The sequence below is a fragment of the Eleutherodactylus coqui genome, chromosome 1, assembly GCF_035609145.1.
Source record: "Eleutherodactylus coqui strain aEleCoq1 chromosome 1, aEleCoq1.hap1, whole genome shotgun sequence".
NCBI classification, from domain to species: Eukaryota; Metazoa; Chordata; class Amphibia; order Anura; family Eleutherodactylidae; genus Eleutherodactylus; species Eleutherodactylus coqui.
The window spans coordinates 353,446,609-353,473,697 of NC_089837.1; the positions used below are offsets into that span (position 1 = coordinate 353,446,609).

Consider the following 27,089-nt stretch of genomic DNA (forward strand, 5'->3'; position numbering starts at 1 on the left):
TTTGCACTGAAAGGGGGACGGGGCCAAGTGGCGCAAATTAGCCCCGTCCCGCCTCTCCTTATTGCAAATAGTGCAGAGGGGTGGAGAGGAGGCAGAGAGGGGGCGGGAGCTCAGTTCCTGCTCCTGGCTCTTCCGGGCTCCCCCCCCCCCCCCTGCAGAGAGAGCCGACGTATATCGGCTCGGCGTGAAAACCCAGCCGATATACATTCGTGGGAATGCACCCTTAGATGTATGTTACTACTAGACATTAGTATCCCTACCTGGACCAGGGCTCTCAGACAGCTTTTCTCTTGGGAAAGAGGATCTTGTTTGCACATACCAGCATATAATATTGAACAAGTTAACCATTTAGCTGCTAGCTTTTTACTAAGAAGGTAGATATACTAATGTTTTACGAGGATTTATAAGCTATTGTTTCTCAGATATCAGCCCGAAGGCTAAAGCATATTATACTGTTACTACATATGTATCTCCCAAATGTAATGTAGCTACTGTACACTAACTTTACCTTTTATTAACTTCTCTTGGTATAAACGTAGTCGACTAAAACATGTTTTTCTCTCTAACAAAAGTAGATACAGTCTGCTTTGCTATTTATCTAATCCTCATCTACGTGATACTAGCTGTAGCTAAGATACACTGTCTAATCAGATACCAGGAACCTAGCACTGGAATTCATACACTAACCCCCCTCCCTTTACTCATATCCATTAAAGTCCATGATATCACATCAGAATATTGCACTTTATACACAATACTTTACATAACATCATAACCTATATAACACATTAACCCATTACGAAGGCCTTGCATTTCCCTAAAGTATGATGCCATTATGCTAACAGTATCACAGTCCTGTGAGTCCATTTTACCTGCACCCTGACCTGGGATTTACTCTCATATGGTATTGGGGTCCACTTGTGCTCAATACTGCTTCTTTCTCCTGCTGCATCGTCCATGGCGAATATTCTGCACTGCTGCCATAGTCTCTGGCAATATCTCCCTATCCTCCCACGCACTGTGGAGCGCTGCACCCCAAGGATACGGCTGGCTCTCCATTTGCACATCTTCTTCACCCCCTAGCTCGTCAGTGGCCCTTAGTGGTTTTTGCTTCTCACCAGCATGGGGATGCAGCTTGATAGAACTGCCCCCATTTTACTTGTGGGTATCTGCTGCGCTCATTTGTCTCTCTGGGTATCTGCTCCCCATACACCACATGCTACCGGAGCTGTGTCTCAACTGTGACGCGGCTCCTATTCCTTATCACATGTGGTGTAACAAGCTCCCATGTTCTGAGAGGGGCCTAGCCCTCACTGTTTCCTAGCATGGGGCCATGTCTTTGGTGCAGTAATGCATCACAAATGGGGGCGGACCCTCCATTTAAACCCTCTATGACAGGGGTCCCCAACTCCAGTCCTCAGGGGCCACCAACAGGTCATGTTTTCAGGATATCCTATGGTAAGAACCCTTGTGGCAATGTCTGAGGCACCGACAATAATTATGTCACCTGTGCAATACTGAGGAAATCCTGAAAACATGACCTGTTGGGGGTCCCTCAGGACTGGAGTTGGGGAACACTGCTCTATGAGGTTCACTAAATGTAGCGCCATCTAGGATGCTTCATTATGGTGCCCAAGTGTGCCTGTCCAGTGGAGGGGAACAAATAGTGCATCTTAGTGCTTCCGATACAGTGACACCCTCCTGCTTCTCCCCTTACCCCCTTCCAGCCGATTAGCAGATTGGAGGGGACAGGGCTAAGTGGAGCTGTCCAACGCTCTGTTGTGAGGGGCGAGGCCCTCCTCCTATAAATTCTGAGCACTGTACCACACATTTTGCAGCAAATGTGGTTTCAAGGGACCCTTTCTTAATTTGTCACTATCTGTTATTTCACCATTAGAATATCACTAAGACTAGGCTCACCCGAGGGTATGTGAATTGCGTTATCGTGTGACCCCAGCCTAACACATATTAAGGCTAGGGTCACACAGGGCGGATTTGCCGCGTAAACGTCGCGGTTTTACCGTCGCGGTTTTGCCGCAACCTTGCCGCATCTGCGGCAAATCCGCATGCAATCTCCAAATGTAGTCGCGGTTTTCATCGCGTATTATTCTGCGGTTCAACTGCAGTTAAATCCGCAGGTCCTTTGCTGCGGAAAAAACCGCAGCGTTTTTTTTTGAGAGGCGTGGTTTTAGTTGCAGATTTGACTGCGTATTTTAGTAGGTGCAGATTCTAAAAAAAACCCTTTCCTGTGAGGTCATCGTCCACGCCCATTTCTGCACAGGGTAGGAAGAGGCTAAGAATTTCGCAAGCCTGTACCAAGATTTAAAAAAGTAAGTGAAGTGTATCATGTGATGTGAATAGGTTTGAGATTGTGCAAAGAATTTGTATTTAGTTTAGCCCGCTCTCCCTTTCTCTCTCTCTCTGCAGCCATCCGGAGAAGTTCGTTGCCTTCTGCAGGCTGCCTATGGAGGCCTTTGACCGCCTTCTGGAGCTGGTGCGCCGGGATCTTACGTACCAGGATACGCAGATGAGGAAGGCGATCACTGCAGAAGAAAGGCTGCTCATCACCCTTCGGTAAGTAACCTTTCTTATCCTGTCCCATATTGTTTTATCCGTAATGTAATTTGCAACTGTATTATTTTTTTTTTTCTTACAAGTTTTGTGCAATACATTTTATTTTTTCATGCGATGCTGTGATTGCTCCGGCAGTAGGACGTAATGCAATCGCATAACGTCACACTGCTTTTGGACAGCTTGGCTATCGAGCACCCCTTTCATTAGCAACACCGCCATAATGACACGTGCACGGCATCCCCGAACTCACCGGTCGGATGGGTGTTTGGTTGCCCGTGCGTGACCCCTCAACACCATTTGTGCTATGTAAATGCCGCTGCTAGTGGCATTTCAATGGTTAACCCTTTTGCAATATTTTTTTTTTTTTCTCACCCATTCTCCCCAGCTCCAAATTAATTGGTGCTGGGGAGAATGGGTGAAAAGAATTCCTTTGTCCCTGCACCCTCCTGAACTGACAGAGTTCAGGACGGTGCAGGGAGGGAACTGCTTACCTGTCCGGCGTCTTCCGCATTCTCCTTCTGCCTCCTGGCTCGGCGATGATGTGATCGCAGTGGTCAGGTGGCACCTGGCCGTCACATAATGGCCAGGAGACAGAAGGAGAATGTGCAAGAAGCAAGTCAGGTAAGCATGTCCTCCCACAGTGCTGGCTCCCGGCTTGGCTTTGATGTGACCGCCGTGGGTAGGGTAATCGCGGCGGACACATGATCGCCGGGCTGCCGGAATCTCTATGCATTACATAGCGCTAATTGAGCGGTATGTAATGTGTAAAGGAGAAGGCAGAAATGGTTGAAAACCCTTTCTGCATTCTCTACGGGGGTCCTCGATGAGGATCAGTGCAGGAATGCATCTGCACCCGATGTGTCTGATGATCGGGTGCAGATGCACTGCTGCACTGCACTGTCGTGCCTGCCACCACATCGCAGCTGTGAAGGCAAATTATGATGTCGGGGCAGGGCTGATAATGGATTGGAAAGGGTTAATAGCCGCCATTGGCCCAGCGGCCGTGTGTCTTAGTTCAAACCACCTTACGCCCTTGCTGCGTCGAGTGAGACAGCGCTGCTAGCTGCCAAGACACACGTTCTGCAACAGCTGGAAATAGGTTAATTTTTGTGACGTCACAAAGGGCTTCATCCAGCGGAAGACAAACTCCATTTTTTAATTTGCAGGCGACGTTGCTGAAAATGTACAGCTGTACGTTTTCGGGTTCTCCTCTAGTAGTTTTGGGAGAGGCCGGTGGAACAGTTCGTTGTCTTTGGTATTCTCTCTTCTGGCACATAACACAGCCATCATCATCTTGTGGGTGGTTGACTTCCGAAACAAATTGGCAGAAGTGAGATTGTTGAACTTTCCATAGCAGCAAAGTTGGCCAACCATTGTTGCGCACCGGCAGTCAACGTACCCTAGTTATGTACCTGAGTGTGGCAGGAACATCTTTGCACTTTAACTTTCTCTCTCTCCTATGTTGTAGATGGGGAGAATGGAATTGTGAACCATGTGTGGCGTGTAAAGTGACAATGTAACCTCCCCCATGGCTACCTCTGCAATGCTCATGTTATTTCCTTCACATGAATTATACTGTGTTCTCTTATAAATTTTGTGTTGAGATCAATATCTGAATACTTAATTGTTTGAAGTGTTGACATAATGCAAGTCTTCATTGTGTACTAACTTTTGTTTCTCTTCTCTGCTTCTTTTCAGCTTCTTGGCCACAGGAGAGAGCTATGCATCCCTGCATCTCCAATTTCGTGTTGGTAAGTCTACCATCACCGAAATTGTGAGGTGCACATGCAGCGCTATCTGGCAGAAGTTGCAGCCCATCGTGATGCCTTCACCTACCGAGGATACTTGGCAACATGTTGCAGCAGGCTTTCCAGATGTTGCCAAATTTCCTAACTGCATAGGCGCCGTCGACGGCAAACATGTGCGTGTGCTTCAGCCAGCCCACTCAGGCTCCAAATTTTATAATTACAAAAAAATGTTTTCTATTGTCCTGATGGCCGTGGCTGATGCACATAGCAAATTTGTTTGCATCGACGTTGGCGCCTATGGCAGCACTGGAGATTCTCGGGTGCTGCGAACTTCACAGATTGGGATGCAAATTCTTCGAGATGGCGTTACGCTCCCAGCCCCACAACCTTTCCCGGGAACCACACATCCAGTCCCCTTTGTGATGGTATCGGATGAGGCTTTCCCGTTGTTGCCAAACCTGTTGCGCCCATACCCACGAAGAGGACTGAATGCCCGGAAAAGGATTTTTAATTATCGGCTGAGCCAGGCACGTCGCGTGGTTGAGTGTGCCTTCGGGATCATGGTTAGTCAGTGGAGAGTTCTAGGGACTACCCTTATGGTAGACCCTACCACAGTTGATGACCTTGTCAAGGCATGTTGTGTTCTTCACAACTACCTCCGGGACTATCGCCCCGAGGTAGATGTTGAAGAACTCGATCCTGCCTTTGACACGGTCATCAACTGGGGGGCAGGTTGCACGCCTGCTACCGCAGTGCAGGTTCGAGAACTCTTCACTGACTATTTCCTTAGTCACGAAGGCACCGTGCCATGGCAGTTCTCCTGTGTCGGTGGTGTGCAGCCCTAAAACTGCAGTGTGACCCTCCCCCGGCGCCCAGCCCCAGAAGGACGCAGAAGACATTATTGGCATAAAGTGCATTTATTCAAGACACACCAAAGGCGGTCCATGAAGTTTCTGATCGGTCATTAAAGTTTACAAAATTGTTAGAAAAAAGGTTGCACAAATAAATTTTACTATATTTAACGAAAAACATTACTCTTCTTTTTTTGTCGTCGAACAAAATACCTGAACTTTATGTTAAGTGGAGACAATTGTTAGGCTATGTTGGTTTTTAATAAGTAGCCTAATGAACATGGCAGGTGTATTGGTTTTTAAACGTAACCTTTTTGAAGCATTTCAGCAGTTAACGATTACAACAACATGAGTAGCACAATACATTTCACCCAAGCAATGGAACCACATTCACAAGCTTCACGCCACAGCACTAGCGAGCGTTACATTAGCCACGCCCCAGGAGCACATGGAAGCGACGTATGTGACCGTTTTTTATCCACTAAAATCCTGACATTATTTTACATCAATGTTGGATAGCGGAATTCAGGGTTTGGTGTTTAATTTCTCGCCACAGAGTTGGAGTCATTTTGCACTTGGGGACTTTTTTTTTGGTAAATAGTGTAACGTTTTTCTCTGTGGCCGGACGATCCAATACCAATTTGGCTTTTGCAACACTTGACGGATATACCGCAAGGGGAAATGCGGATGGGAACAGGCCGACAGACAGACTGCCCCTGTTCTCATCAGCATTTCTTGGAGTTTATTTCATGTTCGAACTCCGGTAACATGCATTACACTGGAGCAAACATGAAAATACACATAAAAATAAAAAAAAGGAAAACAACAAACAAAGGCAATGACCCCGAGAAGTGAAATACCCCAACCTTGGAGGACAGCGAGGCAGCGGACAAAATCACTCTAGACGCACATACACAATCCTTCACGTACAGTCGCACAACCTGCGAATAATTTCACGGTCATGCCACTGACGGGAAGGAATGTGTGTGCCTTGCCTATTTAGCAGCAGAGCAGATAGTAGCCGGCAGTGAGCGATGGAAGAAATTGCACCCCAATCTTTCACATGAGCATCCGTTAGCATTTCTGGGACAGCAGGCAACTGCAGGCACCGCTACAAAAGGCAGCATCACAACGGATCCAGCACTTTACAATGCTTGTGTATAAGACATTGCAGTTATCACCATGCAACAGCTGTTATCACTGCAGTGTCGTATAATTGATAAAAGAGCCGTCTCCTGTACTGGATTGCGATCCGGTTGGCGGCGTGTACAGTACCGTGGTTGTGTGTTGCGAGGTCTGATGCACAGGGCTGCTCATCATTGAGAGAAACGATGGCTGGGAAGGGGAAGGGGACCCGCCAGAGACCGTGTCGCCGTAGCCAGTGTCTTGAGAAACATGGTGCATGGGGTATCCCGTTGTCCTAGGAACCCTGCCTGGTTGGTCAGGGAAAGATTGGGGTGGAGGCAACATGCGGTTCGCTTGTGGTACTGCAAAGGCTGCCATTTCTCATTGCCGAAGTAATGGTACAGCTATCAGCAATGGGCCTTTGAGAAGCAAAAAGCTCTAAAGCATAGTAAAGAACGGGCGCAATAGCCCACTGACGCTCCGAGCTCAGTTCACGAATGCGTGACGCAATGGTGGCACCCATTGTATCCCACTGATCCTCCGTGTCAACCCGCCGCAATAACGTCAGCACCTCATTTGCGGCATCTGGCTTGCTCTTCCGACGCGGACGAGCAGCAACGCTGCGGCTCGTTCGCTCGGAACTCACCTCCCGGCTACTGCATGCTCTGCTGCTAGGGCCAGCACTACTGCTACGCGACACGTTTTGTTCCACCACTTCCGGTGTTACTGAAGTGCGGGACAAATCGGGCGTGCTCCGCTGGCTGTCTTCCAAGGTTGGGGTACCTTCTCTGATATCATCATCCCGTGACTCCTGTTCCTGCCCTTCTGTGTCGGCTGTAGCGGTTTCGACCGTGGGAGGGGCGGCCGTGACGTTCCCGCTGGATCTGTGGACGAAACCAGAGTACCATTAGAGACATAGAACATCAAAATGCAACAACAGTGAAGCTGAGCTATAAAAGCTCGCCTAAAATACAGCACTTACGGACGCAATGCTCGACTTGTTCTGAGGAAATGCAGTATTTCCTGGTTTGGACACTTTTTCTTAGATGGGGACATGCCGCTTTTTTCACACTCTTTCTCGTGTTTCTTGTAGCGGTCCTGAACTGACCTCCAGCGATTCTTGATGTCTTTAACTGCAATATAATGAAACATGGTTAAAAGCAGAATGTAAAAGTATGGAATCCACCGCATGCTGCAATAAACAGTGTGGTTAGATGCAGTACAGTTCAAAATACATCGAAGAAAGAAACACCAAAGCGTTACAACCAATACTGTAAACTTACGGATTTCACTTTGGGTGGCAGTTGTAGCGGAGTCCCAATCGGGATACATCCCAGTGCAGACCGCATTCCAGGCGTCCGCCTTTATGTCGCGGTCACTGTAGCCCGGCTCGGCTGGGTCCCAAATCTCCGGCCTACTTTCAACCTGCGAGGGGGGGGGGGGGGGGAAGCAAAAAAACTGTTGAATTGCATTCCAAGGGGGGTGGATATGGTTGTGTCAGTGGAGACTACACTCACCAAAGTTATCATCCTGACGACGTTGATCCCCATTCGTTGATACCAGGACATTTTCAGGAAAGTGGGTTGACGTTGCAAATGGAATGCACAGGGCGACAGCAGAAAATGTAGGTAGTCCTGTGAGCAATAAGAAAAAGTTAACATTCATCATATACACATCTTGGCCCACTAGCGCACAATTGCAAGTCGCCCAAAATATCGCTTACGATCACATCTACACAAGTGACAGGCCAAAGTGAGAACAACAATGTAAAAGGAAAAGTGGTAAGAAAAACTGTGGGTCGGCTATGCAAAAATTGGACTAAACGCGTGTCCTCGGCCGTCCGAAAAAAATGCCATGCAACCGGGTGTGGGGGCCATACAATGGTGGAAATGACCGATGTTACACCGAGCGTGACCCTTGGAAAGGTACACCATGCAACAGTTGAGTAAAGCAAGGGAGCTAAACAGCGAATACCGTGGGTGGCAATGGCCAAAAAAGGCACGTAAAAGGGCGTAAAGCTGCGAAGAGAGAGCACAAGAAGGTGGAGTGGGTGGAGCTGGACGCGTGTTGCCTTCAATGCATAATGTGGTGAAGTAGTTACTTACCTTTTTTAGCAGAGGTTGCCGATTTTGCCGATGCTGCTAAAGGTGATTGCGATGGCGGTGCTGAAAGTGCTGCTGCCGGTGGTGGTAGCTGTGGTGGGCCAGCTGCTTGCCCCGTTGGGGGTTGTAGTGGTGCCTCCGCTGGGGCTAGTGGTGCCGCCGCTGCTGGCGGTGCTTTTCCCGTCACTGGGCGTGGTCGCACTGGGGGTAGTAGTGCTGCTGTGGTGGACAGGCTGCTCGTCCCGTTGGGGGTAGTAGTGCTGCTGTGGTGAGCCAGTTTTCATTGCGGTTTTTGCTGCATCCATGGGGCCCTATGGAAAAAAAAAACGCTGCGCAAAAGTCGAAAGAATGGACATGTTGCATCTTTCAAAACCGCAGCGCAGTTGCTTATCCGCACTGTGGCTCTGCGGTAAATTTTACGCCCTGTGAGAACGAGATTTTTGCCAAACACATTGGCACTGCATTGCACTGCAACCGCGACGGAATGGCCGCAATGCGGATATGCAATGGCAAACCGCGGCAAAACCGCTGCTAATCCGCCCTGTGTGAACCCAGGCTAAAAGTTATCCTTAAAACTCTTTATTGATCTATTTTCTTACACAAGATATTGAAACTAGTGTTACCAAATAATACTGCACACAGGATCTTTAGAGCTCAGCCATTGGGCTCTTGGTTACCTCTCTTACCAAGTCCCTTCTCCCTTGATTACTTAGGTGGGTTGGCAAGCTGTAGGAAGAGTCCTGGTTGTTCCAAATGTTAGATCGAAGGTAAGGTGGAAATACAGATGTGTCACACTTCAAATCACTGATTGAAAGGATATTGCAGACAGAGTATCTCAATGTAAAGAAAACTTTAGTCACAGTTGAGGCACATAAGCGCAATGGGTTTTTATTGAGGTGCAAAACCTGAACAATTGTAATTCAATAAAACTTTGGTGGTGGTGATGGCAGCTCTTTTTAGTGACTAACATTAACAACAGGTATGTCTCAGTCTCTATGAGGCTCTGTATTCTCCACTCGCCTGTCAATCATACACCTTGTAGCACGTTTTCCAATTGCAGTGTGGAAGTATTGAATTAGATTTTATGTAGTAGTGTCATATGCATAGCAAGAAGTAAGTGTACAAAAGACATATATTGTAGTTTAACTAATGGTCTCAGACGCTGAGCATGCAGCTTTGTCATAATTAACCTTTGTAATGTTTTACTAAGAGAGAATTATCACGCATGCTGTAGACTTTGAATTGTTGACTTGCTATTTTTGTGGGAGATGCAACAGTATATAACCTCTTACATTGTAACAATAAAACAGAAGAGCCTGGAGACATCACTTGAGTGTTTCTCATTTTCTTCTCTGATACATCAAAAAATAATTAGGCATACTTGATTGATAAAGCTACAAAACCCTTTAAGTATCCCCTAAATTAAGTGATTAACAGCGGCAAAATCACAGTCTCTGTTGGGCTGCCTGCAAACGGATGGATTTGCATTGCGGAATTCGGAGTGGGCATTCGTCTCCAGATTTTGCACCAAATACCTTCCATAGCATGCTATAGAAAAGCGTTTTTTTCCTGCCCATGAGCAGAAATCAATTGCGATTTTCCACTTGTGGGGTAAAATCGCAGCATGCTCTATTTTTACGGAAAGGTCTCAGATTGGACAGCTTCTATTGACTTCCATTGATAACAGAATTCGCGCAAAAATAGAACATGCTGCCATTTTTCCTCTGCGACTGGAAAATTACAATTGATTTCCGCTCTTGTAGAGGAAAAGGTGATTTTCAATAGCATGTTTATGGGCAGTATTTGCTGCAGAATCCAGAGGTGGACATCCACTTAGGATTCCGCAATGCTAATTTGCCCGTGTGCAGGCAGCCTTAGTCGGATTCCATGTGGACGGCTTCCATTAAAGTCAATGGAAGTCGTCTAAACCGCAGCCCTTCAACAATCATCTTTGCCGAAAAGTCACAGAATCTGCGTCATTGCCCAGCGATGGTGCAGCATAAGCCGTACTGAGCATGTGCGCCAGGCGGCCCATCCACAGAACAGAATAAGAGGAATCTGGACAGGCACACAGGGGTCACTGGTCAGGCACAGGGTTGGATTCCGCTGTGAGATCCCGCATGCGACCTTACTGTTATATTTCAGGGCTCACTCTCAGAGGCCAGCTCAGATGGCACTTATTCGCTCCAGGTCTGAAACTTGCATTCTTTTTTTTTCTCTACAAGGTGCAGCAGACCTGTCTCTTACATCAGCCTCTGCCCACTTCCTGTGCATCACAAAACTCTACCCCTAAGGAACTAGTTTCTCATAGTGTCCTCTAAGACTGGATAATTGTGTATTTTCCCCAAACACACCTTACACAAACTTCTATTTAAGAATTATGGAAGCTGCTGCATTCTTAGAAACTTTCAGTGCAGAACTTTTTTCGGTAGCCTTCTCCAGATCTGTGCTCCACAAAATCCTGTGTTTGAGCTCTACATGCAGTTTTCCCCCTCATTGTCTGGTTTTGGCTCTGATATGCATTGTGAGCTGTGAGACGTTATATAGACAGGGGTGTATATTTTAATATTATGTCTAATCAACTGAATTTACTACAGGTGGACTCCAGTCATTTATAATATAAATAAACAGTATAACAAAGCCTCTGAAGAAACATATAATATATGTTTCTTCAAAGGCTTTGTTATATTATGCCTGATGAAGAAATCTAAGGCCTGGGTTCAGATGGGGCGGAATTGCCGCATGCATTTTTAAACCTGAGACTAATCAGCAAAGTGCAAAAATCTCGTACACACAATTCCGACAGTCCGCTGGTGGACAAGCCGTGCAGAAACTGGTATGTGGCGTGGAATTAAAATCCACGACATGTCAATTTTGGCACCCTTTCTGCTGTGGACTCACTTCTCTATTGAGAAATTTCCGGAGTGGAACACAGGCTGAAAAGCCGCTTCAAAACCCACACCTAATGGTGCGGGTTTTGAAGCAACCTTTCCGCTCCCGAAAACTCACAAAATTTCTGTGCGGTCCTGTTGTGGACATTCTGCAAGATTTCTGCCCCGTGGAAACCTAGTCTAAGTAATCCTGAAAGCTTGCTGTTTAATACTATTACTTTAAGAATGTATCAGCATCTTCTCCTGTAAGAACAATGTTTTTCATGAAAATGTTAGGGAAATGGAAATAAAGTATTATCACTTTTATCTCAAACTACCTTCTTATTATTTATGCCTTAAAGAAATTTAGTTCAGATACATAGAAACTTGTTTATGAGAATCAGTTGGAATGCTCTGCAGAGAACATCAACATTGCCCCACACACATACCAAGAATGCAGTTTTCTCTTGTTCCTTATCTAATGAGAGCAGAAAGAAGTTTAAACATAAACAAGAAATACCTTATCTTGGATAGATATTGTCTGCCTAGTGATAAATGAGTCATGTGATCTTTTTATTCTGTGGAAGAAGAACCAGTGCAAACCAGCTGTATAGTAATGATGTGTCCTTCTGTAAATGCATATGTATGTCACACCCCTTTTGTCCCTAAACGCACCTTTTTGCTCTATACAAATCTACACCTAAGGCCGTCTGCAGATGGCCGGGTCGGATCCCGCTGCAAGAATTCTCTGCGAGACCCGCACAGAAATAGAGCATGCCGCGATTTGTTTTCCGCATGCATTTTCACGCGGACAAATTGCGGCCATCTGCATAGGATTGCGTATTGTAATGCAATCCTATGCAGGCGGTCAGGGGTGGAAATTCTGTGGGAATTTCCACCCGTGTGCAGGGGGCCTAACTATAATAAAATAGCTTATGGAACACCTTTCATGATGTGTTTGTGTGTTGAATCTCTGAGCTCGTACCAACCACACCTAATTTGGCACCCACAGTATATCTACTAGCACAATTGCGCTGATAGAGAATACCTCCATAATACGACATACAAATGAGTTTACCAAATCTCTGCGTAAAATCACATTTAGGGCAGTGTGTATCTACAGCAGGCTATCTGCGCCATAAAATGTATCTATGCAAGACTTCCAGACAGGCCTTACTGATATCTGGTTTCTAAAATGCTCCTCAGTTTGTCAGTATTCTAAGGTGTTTTTCATACATAAAAAGTTCAGTATTATTGCCACAGACTTTAGAAACAGAAAAAATGGCAGATTAAGACCACTTGGTACATCCGATCTGCCCTTATTTTTCACTTAGGATAAATCTATACTTATCCCAGGCAGCTTAAATTTATCTTTGGTTGGTTTTCCAACCATCTGCAGGACGTTTGTCCCTTTTACAATGTCCAATGTGTATTTTCACGTGCTGCTGGCTTGTCATTATGACATTTAAAATGGCAATTATTCTACAAGGCTGGGCTAGCCGCTTGAAACTTGCTTTTCTTTTATTCACAGAGCAGGGGAAAGTGGCTAAAAAATTAGAGCTGTTTAGCCAACATCTAATAATGAGTGTTAGAATTCTGGTTGCCATGGAAATATTAATATTAGTGCTATGAGGTCTCCGCTGTAGATGCAATATGACAAGGCAGCAATCCTGAGGGCTGCGGTGATTGTTTACCATAGCTATGCAGACATTTCTCATTTTGTTCATATAATATTAGTCATAATATATTCGCTGGACACATGTCTTTCCTCAGCCTAACATATTATGTTACTATGTATGTATGTATGTCATTCCCTGACACGGAATATTAGTACACAGGGGTCATTTTTCAACAGTATCACTTGTCTGGCACACTTCTTATAATTTTCAGCATATTTAGTAAATGTCTATCTGATGCTTCAACTAAAAGAAAGTCAATACGATCAGGATATAACACGTATGAAGTATGTATGTACCTCTTATCCACAGTCCCTTGTTTAACCCCTTAGTGACCGCCCCATAGTTTTCTTATGTCCTGGCTTTGTGTGCTTTAAACCCAAGGACCGTAAAAACATGCTTGCCCTGAGGATTAAAGCCATGGTGGCTGTGGACGTGACAGCTCTCTGCTATTGGCTGCCGGAGGTAGCTGAGAGCATGGAGCTGTCAGAATGGGCCGCAGTGAGCGATTGCCGTTATCGAATGGATAACAGCGATTACATGCAAGTAAACAAAGTGAAATAAAGTTATATTTTCAGCTCCCCTTACACATCGTATCCATGAGGGGAGCTGAAACGACTCACCTCCGTCCTCTGCAATGTCCCACGGCATTCTAGTCCTTCCAGGTCCTGACGCCGTCTTCTGTGCATGGGCGCCAGATGTAAACGTTGGGCGCATGCGCAGAAGGCCTAAGAGATATCAAATCTCCTTGCTCCAGACTAGCATGAGTAGCCGAGAGCAGCAAGATGTCACCGGGAACCACTGCATGCAGTACCCAGTCACGTGATTATGTAAAGTAAAAAAGAAAAAGTGTGAAAAAATTAAAAAGTTTAAAAAGTTCAAGTTTCATCTCCCCCCATGGATCATATTTGTGAAGGGAGATGAAATTATGTAGCTAAGGCCCCCAGATTTATCTGCAGACCTTACCCTGGCTTCTGCACACATGCCCGTCGGCGAAATGGCGGATGCATGTGCAAAAGCCACAGATTGCCGGGGTAATTTAAATTCTCCCCACTCCTGGCTACTAAGTGTAGCTGAGAGCCTGGAGATTCACAAGGGGCTGCGGTACGCGGTCCCTGGTCACATGATCGCCGTTATACAATGCATAACGTTGTATGTAGTAAAAAAGTTTTAAAAAGTTTAAATTTCACCTCCTGTCACGGATCCGATCTGTGAGGGGAGGTGAAATTAATTACCTAGGGCCTCTGGCGATGTCCTGCAAAGGGATCTTTATCTGTGGGCCTTTTCCCAACTTTGGCGAATGCGCCTGTTGGCAAAATGGCGCGTAAGCGCAAAAGCTGGGGAGGGACCGGGAAATTTAAAATCTCCTTGCTTCTGGCTACTAAAAGTAGCCGACAGCCTATAGCAGTGACAGAGGGCCGTGGTCACATGATTGCCATTATCCAATGGATAATGGCGATCACGTAAAAGTTTAAAAAAAGTTGAAGTTTTATGCTCCTTTCAGTTTGGGCCCCGATGTGCATACGGACATAAGATTATGGCCACAATGGGTATGTTTCTAAACAAAGGACAAACAGGGGTATCCATTTTGGGGTGAAAGTCTTCATTCATATGTGTGCTGTACAAAAAAAACCCTGTTTTTAAAATGACACAATTGCCAAAAAATGAAAATCGTAATTTTTTTCTTCTGCTTTCTTACATTCATTCAAAAACTATGGGGTCAAAATATACAGTACACACCTAGATGAATTTATTAAGGGGTCTAGTTTTCAAAATGGGGTCATTTGTGGGGGGTTCTCCATCGTTTTGACCACTCAAGAGCTCTACAAGTGTGCTATGGGGTCTAAAAGGCCTTCAAGCAAAATGTATGTTCTTAAGGCTAACGGCTGCTCCTTTCGTTTCATACCCCATTGTGCATACAAATAGAAGGTTAGGGCCACAGTGGGTATTTACTGAAGACAGGACAAACAGGGGTATCCAATTTGGGGTACAAATCCTCATTTTCATGTGCACTATAGAAAAAAAACTGCCTTTAAAAGGACATATTTGCAAAAATATGAAATTGTATTTTTTCTTCTCTAAATTGCATTAAAGGGGTTCTAACACTAAAAAAAAAAATTGTACTCACCTTGCCTGGCCAGGACCGATCGCCAGGCATGTCCCTTCCAGCCGGCATCTTCTTCTGTGGCTTGTAGAAGCAGAGCAGGAGCGGTCAAAATGACTGCTTCCTGCTCTGCTCCGTCCGTCAGCCACTTCCGAGGTGAAAGGACGGGCCGCCCACAGCAAGCACGTCACAAGCAGTGCTTGCTGTTGGCGGCCCGTCCGTCCTGGCTGAACTCCGAGATTCTGCGCATGTGCAGTGGAGACGCGGCCCGTCCTGACTCCTGTCAGAGGGCACCTCTCCACTGCGATCCCGGAGCGGCGCGGCTCGTGGAGGAAGAAGCAGAAGAACAGTGCCTGCCGGGAGGTGACCCCTCCGATGTCAACAACAACAGGAGACAAGGTAAGTATCATGTTTTTATGCTTTAACAGCCATTAAATCGTGGGTTCCCTGTGTCCACTAGGCAGACCAGGGAACAATGGCTGGTAAAGCATAAAAACATTATTCATGTCAGAGCCCCTTTAACTCCTGAAAAGATAAGCAATCTTGGCTTGGTGTAGGAAAACAAAATATTCCTCAAAATGTTAATAATCAATGTTAAATTTGTACGTCTCCTAAATGTTTAAAAAAAACAAAAGTTTTTTTAAAAGTGCTTCCAGAATAAAGTAAACAGATGGAAATATACATCTTATTAAAATTTGTACAGTATGTTTGCACATGTTCAATTGAAAATGTGAAAAAAATTAAACTTTTTTCAATTTTTTCCCAATCTTGGCGTTTTTAAATATACACAAATTCTATCGGTCTATTTTTACCACCTAAATGAAGTACAATATGTGGTGAAAAAACAATGTCAGAATCACTTGGATATGCAAAACCTTTACAAAATTATTTTATTATTTTAATTTTAAAAAATATATATTTTTAATTTTATTATTTAAGTGACAAATGTCAGATTTCCAAAATTTGGCCTGGTTATTTAGGTGCAAACAGGCTTGGCCACTATGAGTTAAAAATTGCAGTGGTTACCGGAATTTTAGGCTAAAACTGGAATGTATATTGATAAATGTGGTGAACAAACTGCTATATTTTGTTATTTATCCTGAAACTATTAATTTGTTTTAACCGAATACATACTTTACATTATAGGTTGTCCAATGTTATGTAAAGCTAAACCAGTTTTCCCATCCTATAAAGTATTGTCTTGTCTCTAGGATATGATCAGTGGGGATCCAGTCCTAAGGGACCCACAACAGGCTATGTTTTCAGGATCCTATAGTAAGAACAACTGTGGCAATGTCTGAGGCACCGACAATAATTCCATCAGTGTGCAATACTGAGGAAATCCTGAAAACATGACTTGCTGGGGGTCTCTGAGGACTGGAGTTGAGAAACACCGATTTTGACTACATTTTTGTTTTTCTCACTCATACATGAACTAAAGAGTTATTTTTCTGTCCTAGACAGAGAGCTAAAGTCCATGATTAAGAAGTTATTTACGGTGTCTATGTCTTAAGAGTAATTAAAGCACACACTAAAGAGTTATGTTATTGTGCATCCTGGAGGGGGAGCAGCTGTGTGTATTTTAGATAGACAAGACTAGAGATGAGCGAGCATGCTCGGATAAGCCAGTTACTCCAGCGAGCCTCGCTCTTCTAACTAACTTCTAACTGCATTCTTGTCCGAGCATGCTCGGGGGGGGCGGCGGGAGGTAGCGGCAGAGAGAGAAAGATCTCCCCCCACCGCCCCCGCTCACCCCCACCGCCTCCCCGAGCACGCTCGAAGAAGAATGCAGTTACTCGGGAAGAGCGAGGCTCGCTCGATTAACTTGGTTATCCGAGCGTGCTCGCTTATCTCTAATAAAGACTACACACAATAGGTTTGTATTTCTGTCTCATGGCAGAAACTCACATCATTCTCTCATGTAGACTAAGAAATCTCACCTAAGACATTTTTGCCAAGATAGTATTAAAGATTTACTCCTGGGACCAAAACAGAAACTATTCAGAGAAGCAAGGATACACTCTACTTTTCCAGTTCCTTGAGAATTTCTCTGTCTTGGCGCCAATTGAAAGTGGGCTTTTCCGGCTGCTGATATACAAGTCAGTTGATGCTACCTCCAAATGATGCAAGGTAAATTCCTTGAAGTTTCTCTTGTAAGTCAGATGTTTTCCAGTGATGCAATGTTATTTGTAACCTTTATATAAAGATAATGTGTGATGAATTGTGCAATCTTTATCCTATGTTTATAGATATTATCCTTTATATATAGATATAATAATTTACAAAAGAAAGACAATTATTCACCACTATGCTCGATCACTTAATTTGAATAAACTATTATTGTTAAACATTCCATATTGTCTTACTCTCTTTAAAGCTGTATGCCAACCTAAGTCTTACTCCTAAAGCAAAACAGTGTCTGCACGTTACCTCAGACAGCGCTAATGTACATGCCCACTACTAACAGTGAAATGTAGCTCAAGGGCACAGTGCCTACAATTAGGTGCATGTTAATACATACAACAATATGTCCCAACATAAGATACCACTACAAAGCATAGGATTGGTCACCAGTTATCTCTCCTAGCACACCAGAGTCCAAGAATACCTTAGGCAGGGGCTCGATCAGTGCTCTGACTGTCCTTTGCTAGAGCAACATATTGCTTATTTTCCAATTTTTAATTGCATGACAGTACAGTGCTAGCCTGATGTGACATATATGGGAATGAACTCAGCTCCTCACAGTGTTCAGCTTCTCTCCCTTTATCATATCCTACTGTCTGATAAAACAGCATTAAACACCTGAGATGTTTGCTTAAGAACCCCCCCAAATTTGTTTTTCATTTATAATATTCAAAGGCCCATAACTTAGGTGATCATAGTTGTATGAGGCCTTGGTTTTGTGGGACTAGTTGTACTTTCTTGTGCTAATATTTTTGTTCTACATATGTTAATGATTAATTAGTTTATATTTTGAAAAACAAAAATATGATTTCTTTTTATTGTATTTTTACACTATTACCAAATCACCTGGATTTTTCACCAATATCAGATTGGTGGCTCCCTACTCCCAGCACTCCCACCGATCAGTTGAGCAAGCATTGCCGGATCTTTATTTTTTACCCGGCACAACTCTGTACACTTTGCAATGGCCGTGCCTTGTACTTCAACTCAGTCCCATTCAAGTGAATAGCAATGAGCTACAGTACCAGACACAGCCACTGCTAACTGCACAGAGCTGTGCCTGGTAAACAGTCAGCAAGGGTGCTGGAAGTTGGCTCCTACTGATCTGATAAATAGGCTATTAATATAAAAGTCTTGAAAAACCCCATTAAATGATGTTATAGATTTATTTGGTATGACCACTCTCAAAACAACTCGTTTAATAAGTGTGTATTATTACATGCTTTTTAACCCTCCTTTATCACTTCTTGATGACACATTCCCTTTACATGGCTGATAGTGAGTCATGCCCAACATTCTAGGGCGCTACTCGCATTGCTCAGAGCATGGACACTGCGGCCAAGTTCTGTACGCTATCCAAGGGACCACACATTTACAAGTATTATTCTTGTGCGAGCCTTGCATAAAAAATAAGACCTGCTGCGATTTCTCAGTCTTGCAGCAGCACTGCGAGAGAAAAATCAGCCATGTAAATACATCCATTGCAAACAATGATGTCTATTTTCGTGCGAGTTTTGTGTGCCTGCAAATGCACAAAATGTGCGTGAAAATGCCGTCCATGTAAATACAGTCTCAGGACCACCTGCATGTACCAAAAAGCTAATGCATGTTATATTATACATATTTGGACTATGGCAATGTGTTTAACATAGTTGAATTGCTCTGCTGTTAGCAGTTACTTAGATTATAGGTGCTGTGGTCAAACTGATGTCATAGATAGAGCTCTGCCCTAATGAAGCCGAGTTAAAAAGCAGCCAAACAGCGAGCAGCGAGGTAATAAGTATCTGGCAAGTATTACTGTATATACTCGAATATTAGCCGACCCAAAAATAAACCGAGACAACAAGTTTCACCACAAAAAAACTGGGAAAACTTATTGACTCGAGTATAAGCCAAGCTATACTTGAGTATATACTGGGTAAAAAAAACCCTCCATACTCACCTCCCAGGCGGCGTCTGTGTCTGTGCAACAAGCTGCTTGAATTCTCCCCACTGTCATTCCCCGCTGTCCTCTCTGCTTGGCTCTGTCAGGGCTGTGTAATTAAGTGCTGTGATTGGATTGAGCGCCAGCCAATCACAGCCGGCACTCGATCCAATCACAGAGCTTACTTACAACGCTGACAGCAGGGGATTTGAAAGTTGAGCAGGGAGATGACAGCAGGGAGAATTCTAAAGCAGCTTGATTGGCTGTGAATGATTGAGTGCCGGCTGTGATTGGTTGGCGCTCAATCCAATCACAGCTCTAACTTACACAGCGCTGATTGCAGGGGATGACAGAGCCGAGCAGAGAGGATGGCGGGGGATGACAGCGAGAGAATTCAAGCAGCCTTCCGCACCACCGCCGGAGACACAGATGCCGGCTGGGAGGTAAGCATGGAGGGTTTTTTTTAACCTTTCCCTGACTCGAATATAAGCCGAGGGGGGCTTTTTCAGCACAAAAAAATGTGCTAAAAAACTAGGCTTATACTCGAGTATATACAGTACTTGTAGGTACTAACCTTATGAATCAGTAGACATGTGCTTTAGGCCTCAGTCACACGGGCGCATCGGCATCCGTACACCGGCGCCGATGCGCCTGTGTGATTGACAGTTAGAAGACGGCCGTACCTGAAGACGGCTGTCTCTCTCCAGCGCTGCTGAAAGAACACATGACCGGCAATGAAGCCGGTCACATGTTCTTTCCTCCGGCGCTGCAGAGAGACGGCCGTCTTCAGGTACGTCCGTCTTCTTCCTGCAGTAACACGGGCGCCAATTCGTCCATGTGACTGAGGCCTTAGATTGCAATGGCTAAACAAAACTGAAACTTAGTAAGGGTTTGCTCATTTCAGTATTGGAGGCTCTATTCAGAACTTCCATCACTGAATTCCATTAAACAGGATAAAATAGAACAGCATGCTAGGCTATTTTGTCCGGTAAAATAATGAAAGCCCAGACGGAAACAGAGCAGATCCCATTATAGTCAATGGGGTCCAGTCGGTTCCTTTAGATCAGTGTTCCCCAACTCCAGTCCTCAGGGACCACCAACAGGTCATGTTTTCAGGATTTCCTCAGTGTTGCACAGGTGATGTAATTATTGTCTGTGCCTCAGACATTCCCGCAGGTGTTCTTACTATAGGATATGCTGAAAACATGACCTGCTGGGGACCCTGAGAACTGGAGTTTGGGACCCCTGCTTTAGATGACTGGAGCTGGAAAACTGAAACAAAAAGCACCAATGTAAACGAGCCCTAATAAGATAACAATACATATAATACACAGGAAAGACAGATGTGATAATAGACTTGTTTTTATTTTAATATCACATTTAAAAAAGTTGTCACAGATGAACATAAATTTATTTTGAAATATAAAAGTGCTTTTTCATATGATAATTAAGGCCCATTCTGTTATGTTACAATTCTAGAAAGTGTGCTACATAGGTTTACTATGACAATATACAGAGATCAAAGCATTAAGAATCCACTGTTAATCCTTTCATCAGCATTGTAGAGTATCATGTTTAATACTATACATAGTGTATAGCCAGTAGTGATCACTGTGTACAAGGAATATGAATGCACTTTGTCTGCTGTCAACATAACGGTGAAATGGTGAATATTCATATATTTTCCATTATTTATATACACATAATATTTTCTTTTAGATCGGTCCCTGCCCCTTTAGGGTTCACAATCTGCCCTATCTCTGGCACATACATGCTCCACCTGATTTCATATGCTAACTGATTTTAGTATGTTTAAATGGATATTTCATCGGCAATGGTCAGGTTTTGATCCATCTGAAATATAAATAAAATGTATTTGCAATGTGAAGTACATGATCGTGCTTACTGTCAGTGAAAATAAATATCTTCTACAGCATGAGATCAGGTTTTAAGTTATTGCAGGATTGTTTTCCTAAGAATCTGGTAGATGTGGGTGGGGGCCTTGACGATTCTGTTGTAGGGAACCCAGATATCTGTGACAGTAGCCCTGGAGCCGTGCATGCACCGCCATTCTGTGCAGACAGGATAAGCATGATCAAAGAGCCTAGTTGAGGAGGCAGCGATATTGTACTATCCTTTACCCAATGACCTGTACAAAAATATAAACTATAGATAAATTATAAATAGATGGATGAAAATGCATTCCTGTGCTTGTTGCAAACTCTGCCTCTCTTAACTTTTTGCCCATGATTATACTTTCAGAATTGTGCGGCATTATTGGCTTCCCAGCCAGTCTTCTGTCAACTGTTGTAGTCTATGCAGGGAACCTGGGGGACTCCTTCTGGCAGAGTCAATGCTGCCTAGCAGATCTATAGGGGGAATAACAGTTAGGCCGGCTTCACACGGATGTATTTGCGTACGCAATATGCAGTGAATAGAACCCATAGATTTCACATATTTTGTGTGCACATTTTCAGCTGCACAGAAAAAAAGTTAGAACATGCTTTATCTTTCTGCACATTTGTGCACCAAAGGTCCCCATAGAAGTTAATGCGTGCTCAATATGCAAGGAGATGTCTGAAACATTGCATAATTCCATTGGAAAAAGAACACATCTTAACCATTTCAATTAGTGCACTTGTTTGCCGCGTGCAAATGAACATGCTTTGCGGGCAGAAAAAGTACAGTAAAATATGCTGATACGTGCACTACGGCGTGTGCAATTGCGATTACGCCTGTGTGAAGCCGGCCTTAATTACTTAGACTTTGCCCCTTGTCTAGACCCAAACCAATTCCAATAGTAACCTAGTGGGTCCACTCCATGGTTTCTCACAACTTTGCAAAGATTTGTTTTAACTTTGATGTGTTCAATAACTTACCATTGGTACCATCGTATCTCCACTGATAGAATGCAGACACCGTAAATGGTATGTGTATTCTACGGATTGTGTCAGAGACAACAGCCATGGGGAATTTTGGTTTCTTGCTGACAGATTACCTGAATTGCTCCTGAAAGTGGATATATCTTAACTTTAAACAGTACAAGTAATGGCAATTGCAGAGCATAGACTACTTAGCCCGATGTGGGTTCATTTAGAATGCACACTTAATGTTGAAGAGTTGCAACAGGTTACAAAGTATATACGCGTCCAATGCTGATGAGCGATTTTCAGTATTGTAAAGTAGTGCTGGAAGTGATGGAGCTGTTCATAAGCTTAATACCTGGAAAAGTAGCAGTTCAGTGGAAAAAGAAGCAGCAGTAAAAATCCACTATATAACTTGATGTGAACTATGTCGTATCCAGGTCAGTCCTTGTCGGGTGTATTGGACCAAGTGTTCCATTGAACTATGCAGTGTTATCGGTCCCATTGATGAATCAAGCTCAGTGAAGAACTCTGTAGAAAAAAAGACAAAATTGTTTTAGCTGTTTGTATTACATTCCACTTTTAGGAGCATGAAGGTTTTTCAGGAATATTTATTTAGCCTAATTAGAACCTGTTCACATCTTATTCTATCTCTACTTTTTCTTCTGCCAGAAACGGCTTCTAGATGAAAACCTGGGTGAAACCGCATGCTTCCATTGCTGAAACCTGCTCAAACAGAGATCGCCAAACTCTCTGAGCAAGGTCACGTTTGTTTCCAGGATTTGTGCTGGAAAGAACAACATAGTCCACCACGTCCGTGGCTTGTGAGTACATTTTATATGTCCATTACTTTAGAGGTTTGAAGTTAAAGTGATTCGGTTTTATCTATGCTTCGTATAATGAAAAGATACAAAAATTGTCTTTCAATTCCTCAAGATCTCTTCTTGATGGTGAATGTAAACATTTGTGTTCATACAAAGTGCTGAAAACTCTTAGTACAGACATACAGTAATACTAACAGCCAAGGGGTTCCTACACTTTTATCCAGTCTGGTTAAGGCCGGTTTCAAATCTGCGTCGGAGGTCCAATCACAGATCTGGCTCAAAATGCCAGAATAAAAAGCGCTTTTTCCTCTGTTGAAAAACTGGGCGGAAAAAGTCATGACCCCATTTATTGCCAATGGGGTTCGTATAGCGCTGTTTGGTTCCATCCAGAGATAGAGCTGTTCTGCCACTGGGATTCTCCTTTCCTGCTCCCTGAAAGAAGAAGAAAGGCGGAATCTCCAAAGCAGATATGAAGCCCCCCTAAGGCTGCTGATAGCACTCGCGTTTTCCCGACAATTGCTGTGTCGAAGCTGCTAGCACAGGAGCAGCCTAGTGTGATTACACAAGTCTTAATGGCACTAATGTAATAGCAGCATAAACAGCTTTGACTGCAGAATGATATATTTTTCTTAAATTGATGCTTTATAATAATAATAATCTTTATTTATATAGCACTAATATATGCCATATCGCTTACAAGACACAGTTACATCTATTAAACAGTACGGCTCCTGCTCCAACAAGCTTACATACTACAAATAATGGGGTGATACAGAAGGTAAAGGGGCTGGAGATGTGCACGGTATGGTGAGGTGGAGAGTGTGGGATGCTATGCACATACAATGGACACAATTGAGCCATATAGTGGCTGAATCATAATGACTGCAGGGGGCGGTTGATTGCGGCTAGCAGGGATTGCAGTCAACAGGACAGGGATCATGTTATCAGGTAAAGAGTGGTATGGTTTAAGAGATATGGTATGTCTTTGTGAAAATTTATCAGGAGAGAGATTTGTGCTGCCTAGACTAAATACACTTATCATTCACTGACAGGAAGCAGAGATTTTGAAAATGGTGCCAATTAGGACCCTCCTCTATGAGCCGAAATAGAGAGGTGCTTCATAGGAGTGGCCCACATTCAGGCAAACCTTCAGTCGTCCTTGTATTGACAGACAACTATTCATATTAATGGCCATCCTGTATTACTACTTTTCTCCTGCAACAGTTGCTGCAGGGAGAATGCCTGGTTGGCTGTGGCTTCTTGCAGCAAAATTAGCTATTTGCAGGTGCAGAACCAGGGTTCTCCAGCTGTTTACCCGGGCACCACATTCTGAGAGGGGTATTGCCTGATAGCACAACACCTTTAAGTTAATTAAGCATTCCTTGTATTACATCAGAAACCCCCTTTAACATCTATTTTCCTCCGCAATTAAGAAACATGATGAAAAAGCTCATTGTCACAAAACAGAGCTCTTTCTGTTATTTCTGTCAAACAGATCATAAGTAGTACAATGAGTTTAATGGCAGAGGTTACACATATTCAACTAGCAGACTGTATTTGTTTTATTAGAGCACATATATAAGACTTTTGAGTTCTGACAATGTACCTGTATTTTCTTTGGCTAGATTATCAGCGATTTCCCAGTAGTCATAGCTGTGCAGGATACTGTTGGTAATACTGACATGGTTGGCTGCCATCTGGTGAATGCGCTGGGGAATGCTCATAATAGAAGAACTAGAGCTGGCGGCACCAGAACTGGAGATGCTTCCTTGGGAGCTCACTGGAGATAGTGTGGAGGACATTGGGGAGGCAGTTCCTGTGGTCCTATATAATAAATGAAATAAGCATCAGATGGCTACACTTAGTGAAGACTATTGCAGAAAACTGTAGGCAGGGACAGTCTAGGTAATTTCTCGCTTTTCTGCTAACATTAAATGGCTTGACCACTTTTGTGGTAGTAGTAGATGTGGTGGTTGAGGGGCTTATGTCGATAAGTGTATGTGCATTTGTGTGTGCACACAGATATCTGTATGAGCATATTTGTTTGATATGTATAGTTGCGATCAAAAATATTCAACCTTCTTTCCAAAAAAGTTTATTTTGCCAAGTTTACAAATTTTTAGTTGTTCGCAAAAATTAATCAATCAAAGACAATTTAAATAGCACAGAATAATATAACAAGCAGTTTCTCCAAATTCAACACAAAATGCCACTTTTAATGACTACTGCAGTCACAGAATTAGGGCGGCTGCACGCGGCCGTGACAGGCTCCGGCGCGAAATTCCGCGGCGGAGCCCATCACGGCGCCCCCCAGGAGACCCCATACTTACCTGCGGATCCGGCATCCTCGCTCCCGCACGACGCTTCCCCGCCCACCTCCGCCGCGTTATGTGACACGCACGCCGGCCGTGTCATATGACGCATCGGCGGTGGGCGGGGAAGCGTTTTCACGCTATCTTCCGCTGTGCTACAGCGGAAGATAGCGTGAACGGACGGCTTCCATTGACTGCAATGGAAGCCGTCTGCGCGTACACCCGCGCCAAATAGAGCATGCCACGGGTGAGGACGGGTGAATTCATGGTGCGGAATTCCGCACCGTGAGCACTGAGCTATTAGGTTCAATAGAACCTAATAGCTGCGGGAAACGCAGCGGATTTCCGCTGCGAATTACGCGGCGGAAATCCGTTCGTGGGAAGGAGGCCTTACTCGATTCCATAATTAGAATCCCCCATAAAAGCACAAATTTCCAAATTAGGTGTTGTCTCAAGCACATTTGTTGTATCTAATCAAGGGCTTCATTAGGTGTGCTTGAGATAAAACACATCAAATATCTGGACTGGATAAGGCTTTGTAGACTGTGCTGTTTGACTGCATGTTAGAAATATGGCTAAAGGGCCATTTACACGGCCATTTACACAAAATTAGTTCAAAATACAAAAAAAATGTTTACTATTCGTTCACTTCTCGTTATTGCAGACTTTCAGTCAGCATAAAAACCATTGCTGGATCGGTGACTTCTCACTGCATGTAAACGCTCCCACTCAGCGCTTCACTTGGAAGGTGAAGCGCTGAGTGAGAAGCCCGCGATCCAGCAGTGAACTGTCTAAACGCTCTGCATGAACACTAACAACCTTAGCGGTGACATCAGCACTCGTGCAGTCGTTTACCTGACTGTCGTTTAGTGTAAAAAGAACACAGGTCAAGAAAATGATCCAAATAGTTAAGAGAAGAGATCATTGCCTTGTAAAAACAAGGAAAAGGATACAAAAAGATAGCCAAGGCACTGAATGTTCCTGGAGATACAATTGAAAGCTTAGTTCACAAATTTAAAGTTAATGGAGTATAATAAATAAATAACAGCTGAAGGTGACGGAAAGAAATACCTATCACCGGCTACCACCAGGTCCCTGAGGAGTCAGGTGGGCAAACACCCTTGAGAGACTGCAAAAGACTTTTCAGCAAAATTTGGCGGCAGCAGGCATTGAGGTTTCCGTTTGCACGATAAGGCACGCAAAAGCACAAGAAAAGTCAGCTCCATTATGGTAAACACCATATAAATGTGGGACAAAAGTTCTGTTTTGTGAAGTGATGAGACAAAACTGAAACTTTTGGGGCTTTTTTGAGGAAGATTGAAGTATACACTAAAACCTGCAAACACTTCAGCATGCGGTGGCTCAGTGATGCTCTGGGCTGTTCTGTTTATCTGGCACTGAAAACCTGCAACATGTGGAGGACAAGAAAGATTCAATCAAGTATCTGCCACGGCGTGCTTCCATTGCGGCTCACCTGCAGCCGTGAGGGGTCACCGCTGTGCTGCTTCTTCCTCTGACTCCCCCTGCATTCTGCCCATACGGCTCATGCATGCTTCCGCCCAGTTTCTTAAAGAGCCAGTGTGCGCTCCCATTACTCATTCCCCTCCAACCTGGTTCCTGCACTTGTTATAATAGGCAGTTTGCCCACATTCCTACTAGTTGTGGAAAAGCCCTGATATTCTACCTGTATGTGACTATCCTGACCTCTGTACTCCTTGACTTTGGTTCTGTATCTTGGATTTTGCTAGTCTGCCACCTGACCTGACTTTCAGCCTGTCCTTTGCTTCTGTTGCAGCCGTGCTGAGGCCTGCACCTTGCTTGCAGGCCAGACCAGGTTTTGGGTGTGCCCTTGCTTCTCCTGGAGCTGAGGGGTGTGGTAGCTGCAGGAGTAATGTCAGTCAGCACCTGGTGCTGAGTAGCCTGGCTCCTAC

The 27,089-nt window shown here is 44.2% G+C and overlaps 1 protein-coding gene across 1 annotated transcript in view; it reads right to left on the bottom strand.

Annotated features, from left to right (window-relative positions):
• Nucleotides 1–20,523: 20,523 nt before the first annotated feature.
• Nucleotides 20,524–27,089, bottom strand: part of AFF3 (ALF transcription elongation factor 3) — a 335,141-nt gene continuing 328,575 nt past the window's right edge. The window contains exons 18-20 of the mRNA XM_066577159.1: nt 24,453–24,670; nt 22,381–22,553; nt 20,524–21,012 (exon numbers count right to left, since the gene is read on the bottom strand). Of these exons, the coding sequence (XP_066433256.1) occupies nt 22,429–22,553; nt 24,453–24,670 (343 nt within the window). The 3' untranslated portion in view covers nt 20,524–21,012; nt 22,381–22,428. The remainder of the gene's footprint in view (nt 21,013–22,380; nt 22,554–24,452; nt 24,671–27,089) is intronic.